The 9,535-nt window shown below is 42.1% G+C and overlaps 2 protein-coding genes across 2 annotated transcripts in view; one reads left to right on the plus strand and one right to left on the minus strand.

The window, feature by feature from the left end:
• The window catches only part of LOC311101867 (chitobiosyldiphosphodolichol beta-mannosyltransferase-like), a gene marked incomplete at its 3' end in the record, with an annotated part of 135,059 nt that extends 131,133 nt beyond the window's left edge, over window positions 1-3,926 (plus strand). The window contains exons 9-12 of the mRNA XM_084143091.1: window positions 505-615; window positions 697-811; window positions 3,407-3,482; window positions 3,789-3,926. Coding sequence (XP_083999217.1) covers window positions 505-615; window positions 697-811; window positions 3,407-3,482; window positions 3,789-3,926 — 440 coding nt within the window. The remainder of the gene's footprint in view (window positions 1-504; window positions 616-696; window positions 812-3,406; window positions 3,483-3,788) is intronic.
• Window positions 3,927-4,343: 417 nt separating this feature from the next.
• LOC311147187 (protein-lysine N-methyltransferase EEF2KMT-like) lies at window positions 4,344-8,472 on the minus strand. Its single transcript, XM_084183824.1, has 7 exons — window positions 8,273-8,472; window positions 8,056-8,118; window positions 7,843-7,923; window positions 7,461-7,562; window positions 7,014-7,147; window positions 6,337-6,587; window positions 4,344-4,655 (listed from the first exon to the last, which is right to left on the minus strand). The coding sequence occupies exons 1-7, from the start codon at window positions 8,396-8,398 to the stop codon at window positions 4,555-4,557; spliced, it is 858 nt and encodes a 285-aa protein (XP_084039950.1). The 5' UTR covers window positions 8,399-8,472; the 3' UTR covers window positions 4,344-4,554.
• Window positions 8,473-9,535: the final 1,063 nt, after the last annotated feature.

Below are 9,535 nucleotides of genomic sequence, written 5' to 3' on the forward strand. Positions count from 1 at the left end.
ACAGTGTCCTGCTGCTGGTCTGTGTCAACACAGGTAACTAAAGTGTTGACAGTGTACTGCTGCAGGTCTGTGTCATCACAGGTAACTATAGTGTTGACAGTGTACTGCTGCAGGTCTGTGTCATCACAGGTAACTATAGTGTTGACAGTGCACTGCTGCAGGTCTGTGTGGTCTAGGCAGGATTACTGTAAAGCGCTTTTACATGCTGCGTCTGATTTGGTCTTTTGACCAATCAGATCAGATCTTTTGCCAATAATTGGACAAAATATCAGAATTGGGCTGCCTGTGTAAACACAGCCTTTGCGTCAAAGGCTGATGTAAAAAGGGCTTTATGAATAAATGTGATTTGATTGAGAAGCCTCACAAAACATTACATTGTCAACTAACCTATTGTTGCTAGATTAAACCAACTGAGAAAAACCTTTACAAGCCTTGTCAGTCCTATACTGTTAACCCTAGAGAATGTATTGTTTCAATTCCCTGGGGGTGTGTGTGTGTGATCAGGTAAGGGTCCTCAGAAGGACCACTACAGGAAGCTGATAGACACTCTCAGCTTTGAGCATGTGAAGATCTGTACTCCATGGCTGGAGGCGGAGGACTACCCTGTTCTGCTAGGTTAGTATGGTCTTCCTGTCCCACATTCAGCAGATCTGTGTGTGTGTGTGTGTGTGTGTACTGATGTTCTCCCTGCCCCAGGCTCAGCAGATCTGGGGGTGTGTCTCCATAAGTCGTCCAGTGGTCTGGACCTGCCTATGAAGGTGGTGGACATGTTTGGCTGCTGTCTGCCTGTCTGTGCCATCCACTTCCTCTGGTGAGGGAATACTCTAAACCCTGGCTCAACAGTCACCTGTTACCACCGTGCAGAGGCTTTGTGCTGATCTGATCTGTTTGACTTTCCTGTGCTGTTTTGACTGTGTATCGAACTCTGTTATATTCTCCTGTGTTGTCAGTCTCTCTGTTGTTAACTCGTTATATTCTCCTGTGTTGTCAGTCTCTCTGTTGTTAACTTTTGTTATATTCTCCTGTGTTGTCAGTCTCTGTTAACTCTGTTATATTCTCCTGTGTTGTCAGTCTCTCTGTTGTTAACCCTGTTATATTCTCCTGTGTTGTCAGTCTCTGTTAACTCTGTTTTATTCTCCTGTGTTGTCAGTCTCTCTGTTGTTAACCCTGTTATATTCTCCTGTGTTGTCAGTCTCTGTTAACGCTGTTATATTCTCCTGTGTTGTCAGTCTCTCTGTTGTTAACACTGTTATATTCTCCTGTGTTGTCAGTCTCTGTTAACTCTGTTATATTATTTTGTGTTGTCAGTCTCTCTGTTGTTAACCCTGTTATATTCTCCTGTGTTGTCAGTCTCTGTTAACGCTGTTATATTCTCCTGTGTTGTCAGTCTCTCTGTTGTTAACACTGTTATATTCTCCTGTGTTGTCAGTCTGTTGTTAACCCTGTTATATTCTCCTGTGTTGTCAGTCTCTCTGTTGTTAACACTGTTATATTCTCCTGTGTTGTCAGTCTCTCTGTTGTTAACCCTGTTATATTCTCCTGTGTTGTCAGTCTCTCTGTTGTTAACACTGTTATATTCTCCTGTGTTGTCAGTCTCTCTGTTGTTAACACTGTTATATTCTCCTGTGTTGTCAGTCTCTCTGTTGTTAACCCTGTTATATTCTCCTGTGTTGTCAGTCTCTCTGTTGTTAACCCTGTTATATTATCCTGTGTTCAGTCTCTGTTAACTCTGTTATATACTCCTGTGTTGTCAGTCTCTGTTAACGCTGTTATATTCTCCTGTGTTGTCAGTCTCTCTGTTGTTAACGCTGTTATATTCTCCTGTGTTGTCAGTCTCTCTGTTGTTAACCCTGTTATATTCTCCTGTGTTCAGTGTCAGTTAACTATGTTATATTCTCCTGTGTTGTCAGTCTCTCTGTTAACCCTGTTATATTTTCCTGTGTTGTCAGTCTCTGTTGTTAACCCTGTTATATTCTCCTGTGTTGTCAGTCTCTGTTAACGCTGTTATATTCTCCTGTGTTGTCAGTCTATCTGTTGTTAACACTGTTATATTCTCCTGTGTTGTCAGTCTCTCTGTTGTTAACCCTGTTATATTATCCTGTGTTGTCAGTCTCTCTGTTGTTAACCCTGTTATATTATCCTGTGTTCAGTCTCTGTTAACTCTGTTATATTCTCCTGTGTTGTCAGTCTCTCTGTTGTTAACGCTGTTATATTCTCCTGTGTTGTCAGTCTCTCTGTTGTTAACCCTGTTATATTCTCCTGTGTTCAGTGTCAGTTAACTATGTTATATTCTCCTGTGTTGTCAGTCTCTCTGTTAACCCTGTTATATTTTCCTGTGTTGTCAGTCTCTGTTGTTAACCCTGTTATATTCTCCTGTGTTGTCAGTCTCTGTTAACGCTGTTATATTCTCCTGTGTTGTCAGTCTATCTGTTGTTAACACTGTTATATTCTCCTGTGTTGTCAGTCTCTCTGTTGTTAACCCTGTTATATTATCCTGTGTTGTCAGTCTCTCTGTTGTTAACCCTGTTATATTATCCTGTGTTCAGTCTCTGTTAACTCTGTTATATACTCCTGTGTTGTCAGTCTCTGTTAACGCTGTTATATTCTCCTGTGTTGTCAGTCTCTCTGTTGTTAACGCTGTTATATTCTCCTGTGTTGTCAGTCTCTCTGTTGTTAACCCTGTTATATTCTCCTGTGTTCAGTGTCTGTTAACTATGTTATATTCTCCTGTGTTGTCAGTCTCTCTGTTAACCCTGTTATATTTTCCTGTGTTGTCAGTCTCTGTTGTTAACCCTGTTATATTCTCCTGTGTTGTCAGTCTCTGTTAACGCTGTTATATTCTCCTGTGTTGTCAGTCTCTCTGTTGTTAACACTGTTATATTCTCCTGTGTTGTCAGTCTCTCTGTTGTTAACCCTGTTATATTCTCCTGTGTTGTCAGTCTCTCTGTTGTTAACCCTGTTATATTCTCCTGTGTTCAGTCTCTGTTAACTCTGTTATATACTCCTGTGTTGTCAGTCTCTGTTAACGCTGTTATATTCTCCTGTGTTGTCAGTCTCTCTGTTGTTAACGCTGTTATATTCTCCTGTGTTGTCAGTCTCTGTTGTTAACCCTGTTATATTCTCCTGTGTTCAGTGTCTGTTAACTATGTTATATTCTCCTGTGTTGTCAGTCTCTCTGTTAACCCTGTTATATTTTCCTGTGTTGTCAGTCTCTGTTGTTAACCCTGTTATATTATCCTGTGTTGTCAGTCTCTCTGTTGTTAACCCTGTTATATTCTCCTGTGTTGTCAGTCTCTCTGTTGTTAACCCTGTTATATTCTCCTGTGTTGTCAGTCTCTCTGTTGTTAACCCTGTTATATTCTCCTGTGTTGTCAGTCTGTTAAACCTGTTCTATTCTCTGCTGTAGTCTACATGAGCTGGTGAAGCATGAGGAGAACGGCCTGATCTTCAAAGACTCTCAGGAACTAGCTGAACAGCTCAAGGTACAGTAGAGTAATATAATACTATTTAGCAGACAGCGAGAGGCTGAGGAGCTAGATACCTGCCACTCTACCCTTGATTTATACCATGAGATCACTTGAGTCGAAAGAATTGACAATGGTTCCCAGTGGTATGATCCTGTAAAGTGGAATCTTTTCAAAAATATATTCTATTTTATCAGACTGGAACCTGTTCCTGTGATAGTAGTATATCGTCTGATATACACATGGTTGGAATGCTGTTTTAGCTAGGATCCAATATACCCGTTTTATAAAACCTGTTCATGTCCCTATGTTGTGTCTCGCCAGTCTCTGCTGTGGGGCTTCCCTGGCTGTGAGGAGGAGGGCAGACTGGGTCAGTTCAGGAGGAACCTCCGGGCCAGTGGAGGGCAGCGGTGGGACCAGAACTGGGACCAGAACGTCCTGCCTCTCCTCACTGGACCCTGACCCCTGTTAGACAGACCTCGCTACATCATCTCTCTCTGTCTCTAACCCCCTTCTTGAGCCTCCAATCTTGAACATTTTAGTCATTTAGCAGACGCTCTTATCCAGAGCGACTTACAGGAGCAGTTAGGGTTTAGGATTAATTGCCTTGCTCAAGGGCACATCGACAGATGTTTCACCTAGTCGGCTCGGGATTCGAACCAGCAGCCTTTCGGTTACTGGCCCAGTAACCGCTAGGCTACCAACTGCCACATGCTCCACTTCTTTGAGGACCTGTCGGAAAGAGAGATTGTTACATCAGGCTAGTCTCTGTTCTCTCTCCCTCCCCATTTCTCTCTCTCTCTTCTCTGTCTCTCCCTTCTCATCTCTCTCCTCTGTCTCCCCCTTCTCATCTCTCTCCTTCTGTGGATCTCTTTATTCCCCTCTTAAACAACACTTGAATGTATAAATGGGATATTTTCCACAATGTAAATATGTTGATGTAAATAAAGACTTTATTACACTGTAATAAATGTCTGGCTTGGTGTCGTATCGTCTGTGTCCCAAATGGCACCCAATTCCCTACCTAGTGCACTACTTTTGACCACAGCCCTATGGACCCTGGTCAAAAGTGCCATTTGGGATGCAGATATTATATGTAGAGTTTGATAATCTCTATGGTGGCTTGTCTGTTGTAAAGGAACACACGGGTCACTGGTCCTGTCATGAAGTCATGTTGTATTCCAGAACTTTCTGTGGGAGAGAAAAAACAAGAAGAATAAAAAATATATATAATTTTGAAAGATTCATTAGTTTCAGATGTGAGGTGTGACACTTAAAATTATAGATCCATTTAGAAAGGAATTCATCCAAGGCTACAGTGAGGGAAAAAAGTATTTGATCCTCTGCTGATTTTGTACGTTTGCCCACTCACAAAGAAATGATCAGTCTATAATTTTAATGGTAGGTTTATTTGAACAGTGAGCGAGAATAACAACAGAAAAATCCAGAAAAACGCATGTCAAAAATGTTATAAATTGATTTGCATTTTAATGAGGGAAATAAGTATTTGACCCCTCTGCAAAACATGACTTAGTACTTGGTGGCAAAACCCTTGTTGGCAATCACAGAGGTCAGACGTTTCTTGTAGTTGGCCACCATGTTTGCACACATCTCAGGAGGGATTTTGTCCCATTCCTCTTTGCAGATCTTCTCCAAGTCATTAAGGTTTCGAGGCTGACGTTTGGCAACTCGAACCTTCAGCTCCCTCCAAAGATTTTCTATGGGATTAAGGTCTGGAGACTGGCTAGGCCCCTCCAGGACCTTAATGTGCTTCTTCTTGAGCCACTCCGTTGTTGCCTTGGCCGTGTGTTTTGGGTCATTGTCATGCTGGAATACCCATCCACGACTCATTTTCAATGACCTGGCTGAGGGAAGGAGGTTCTCACCCAAGGTTTGACGGTACATGGCCCCGTCCATTGTCCCTTTGATGCAGTGAAGTTGTCCTGTCCCCTTAGCAGAAAAACACCCCCAAAGCATAATGTTTCCACCTCCATGTTTGACGGTGGGGATGGTGTTCTTGGGGTCATAGGCAGCATTCCTCCTCCTCCAAACACGGCGAGTTGAGTTGATGCCAAAGAGCTCGATTATGGTCTCATCTGACCACAACACTTTCACCCAGTTCTCCTCTGAATCATTCAGATGTTCTTTGGCAAACTTCAGACAGGCCTGTATATGTGCTTTCTTGAGCAGGGGGACCTTGCGGGCGCTGCCGGATTTCAGTCCTTCACGGCGTAGTGTGTTACCAATTGTTTTCTTGGTGACTATGGTCCCAGCTGCCTTGAGATCATTGACAAGATCCTCCCGTGTAGTTCTGGGCTGATTCCTCACCGTTCTCATGTTCATTGCAACTCCACGAGGTGAGATCTTGCATGGAGCCCCAGGCCGTCTGGGTCATAGAATTAGGAAACAGGACATATGGCAGCTAACAACAACAGAATTAGGAAACAACAGGACATATGGCAGCTAACAACAATAGAATTAGGAAACACATGTGATACCTCACCAGCACATGGGGGCTGTTCCAGAAAGCTGGATCAATTAGTTTGCCAGGTAACAGTCCACAAATGCTTGAAATAACGTAATATTTTTTGAGAAATCTATACTTTTTTTTGTAATTAAAGGCTGGATTCAATCCGTATCACCGAAGCATCGCAGAAGATCCGCATAAAAATGTAAAGGTAATTTCTGATTGAGTCGACATATGCAGTGTTTATTGTGATGGCAGTCTCCGCGACAGGGGGGGAACATTGCCTTTAATAGTCAATTGCGCTATAAAGCAGATCTTCAGCTTTACAGATTGAATAGAGCCCTACACTTTTGTTTTATGTAGAAGATATTACAACAATGAACACCCCCCAGGCCATGTTCCTACCTGCAGCGATGACCGTGGTGGCTCCGATCTCTCTGAGCTGCTTCTCTGTCACCGCATCCCAGTCCAGATCCTCCACACTCACCGACACTCTGGGAGAGTTCTGGTTGTCCAGCCCATTGAGCTGGACGTTGTCCCTCAGTCTATGTAGAACGCTGAGGTGACAGTCACTGAACACGTACCTGGTGGGACTGCAGGACCTACACACTGCTATACCGGTGAACCCTACACCACTGCCCAGCTCTAGGACTGTCCTGTAGGACGGGAGAGGAGGGACAGGACTCACACACACACAGGGAGAGGACACGCACACAGGGAGAGGACACGCACACAGGGAGAGGACACACACACAGGGAGACAGGGAGAGGACACACACAGGGAGAGGACACACACACAGGGAGAGGACACACACAGGGAGAGGACACACACACACAGGGAGAGGACACACACACAGGGAGAGGACACACACAGGGAGAGGACACACACACACAGGGAGAGGACACACACACAGGGAGACAGAGAGAGGACACTAACACAGGGAGAGGACACACACACACAGGGAGAGGACACACACACACACAGGGAGAGGACACACACCAGATTGAGGTGATGAGTAGTAACAACAGCATGAGTTGTTGTAGACACAACACAATGACACACACACACACTAGTGTACCAACCTGCCAGTGAAGATGTGTGTGTTCTCCAGAGCCCATTCAGCTAGATAGAGGGCAGCCTCCCATGTGACCAGGCCTGTAGTTCCTTCAGAGATCACAGCTGTACTCTCTGATAGACTCACTGCTTCTCCACACGGCTACACACACACACACGGTAAATATAAAATTAATATTTCATTAAAGTAATCTTGAATTTAATAATCATTTAATTATTTATAAGAATAGAATAAGGGTCCTGTGTAGCTCAGTTGGTAGAGCAAGGCGCTTCCAACAGCAGGGTTGTGGGTTCGATTACCACGGGGGGACCAGTAGGAAAAAATGTATGCACTCACTACTGGAAGTCGCTCTGGATAAGAGCGTCTGCTAAATGACAAAAATGTAAAAATGAAGAATACAGTATTTGTTGAATACAGTGTGGTGTTTTGAAATGTATGTGTGTGTGTGTCGTACCAGTAAATAGCTCTTGTAACACTCTGTCCCCTCCTCTACCCCCAGGACTTCACCCAGTGCATCATAGAGCTCATCCAGGGGCTCACTCTCACTGGCTTCATGCTGCACACACACACACACACACACAGGGAAGAGAAGCATCACATTACTGTTGTTCGCTTGAACAAATTAACAATAAAGTTGTATTTTATTGTATTCATGTGAAAGTGTGCAATTTGTAAGAATTGCCTGTTTATCAACTTGAATGTTTTTTTCAATTGTGATTAAAAATATATAAATAAATAAACATTCAAGTTGATAAATGCACCAGTTACTGTATGATAGTGTACTATTTTCTGACAGAATGATCCCAGACAAAAATATATCAGATAAAATAACCTACCATTTTGATGAGCTGAGACAGAAACAGTCTCCTGTATCTAACTGAGGGAGGATGTTTACAGCACATTGGATGAAGGCATGTCTGTAAACCGGTGAGAATAGTCATTGTTAGTGTGGTTTCCAACTGGGAAATCCAAATGTATTGTTTCTATATCTTGAACTAAATAGGTGTGACGTGATTTTAAAAAATATTGCTTTGACAGTTAGGCAATACCTGCTTTAGAATGTCTAGAATAATTTCTGATGAGCTGTCGTTCTCGAGCTCCCTATCAAGGAACTATAGAAAGCAACAACAACAAAAACGTTATGTTATTACTGTGTTCATATGTCTTACTATTGCTTAACAATTTTTTTTTGAAATGATATTCAATTTAAGATGCAGACCCTACAGACAGTACATTGTACAACATGCAAGCAGCCCCGCTACTTACATTCCATGGGAAATTGGGCAGTCGGCCCATAGCGAAAAAGGAGACTTTGAAGTTATATATAACATCTGTTCTATTCCTTATGCAAGTAACATTGGTTTTGTCGGTCTGATCCTTAGACAGAAACATTTATTTAATTTTCAACCAATATTACAAAGGGATTTAATTCACGATAATTTAAATACACTAAACCACTGGATGGCCACGTGTTCCCTGACTTTGTTGTCTTCCTCATTACCCAAGAAGCACTCCTCCTGTCGCAATGCCTGATGGTCAATGTAGTTTAATCATGACAGACAGTAACGTGATAAGGGATACATTTAATTTTTTAAAGAAAGTACAAATTATAAAACCTTTACAATGAGATGAGAGCTGCATTTTATTTCACAATAAAGCCTGTATCTGTATGCCTTCTGTTCTCAGTGCAACTCTTGAAACTGATAAAGGTCTACTGTTTTAGACCACTCCCCTGTCTGTGTTATCTCTACCACCACAACTGTCATCCCAAATAAATGAAGCACCCAAAATGTGCCACATTACGAAATGTAGCATACTAAAGCTGCATAAGGACATAGCTATTCTTCTGAAATGTAACTTTCTTTGACATTTCATGTGAAATTAAGATATCTTCTAAACGAACAAGCTATGCACATGGGGTGTAGGATATTATGGACCGTGGATGTGGGTTACTATCTACACGTATAAAGCCTTTTCAGCCCGCTCTTTTCTTGCAGTGTCATTCAGAAGATAACTATGGAGGACTAAAAGTGCCACAATTAAATAAATAAATACACCATTAAATAATTACTTAAATGTGTCATTAATTAATTCAAATTAGAATTAAATACATAAATGTGTAATTAAATGTATCATTAATTAATTCAAATACCGATTCATTTTATGTAAAATACATATATAATTATTTCACTATTTACATTTACATTTCATGATCCTGCATTGCAGTGATTCATGAATTACTTAAAACTGTCAAACTGACCCATCAAAGTCAGTGGGCGGGGCTAACGCGAATCTAGTCTGATCTATTGCTTTGGTCTGAAGTAGAGTAGGCCAACCTGGATAGAGACAATGGAGGATCTCCGTGAACTTTCCAGGGAGTTGGTTAGAGACATTTTAAACTTAGCAGAGGATGTAGAAGCAGGACCTGCTGACATTATCCGGAATTGATTTGTCTTGGCTTGATGCAGAGGGTAAGCAATCAGGCGTTAGGTTCCGCCTACCAACTTTTGATGGGTCAGTTTGACAGTT

Source organism: Coregonus lavaretus (assembly GCF_964263955.1).
Source record: "Coregonus lavaretus genome assembly, chromosome: 2".
Classification (NCBI taxonomy): domain Eukaryota; kingdom Metazoa; phylum Chordata; class Actinopteri; order Salmoniformes; family Salmonidae; genus Coregonus; species Coregonus lavaretus.

Excerpts from the sequence above, each read along its gene's own strand:
- LOC311147187 (XM_084183824.1), bottom strand. The coding sequence starts at position 8,398 with ATGTTTCTGTCTAAGGATCAGACCGACAAAACCAATGTTACTTGCATA. Across the intron at positions 8,119-8,272 it reads TGCCCAATTTCCCATGGAAT|TTCCTTGATAGGGAGCTCGA; the intron begins GTAAGTAGCGGG and ends TGCTTTCTATAG. Across the intron at positions 7,924-8,055 it reads TTCTAGACATTCTAAAGCAG|ACATGCCTTCATCCAATGTG; the intron begins GTATTGCCTAAC and ends ACCGGTTTACAG.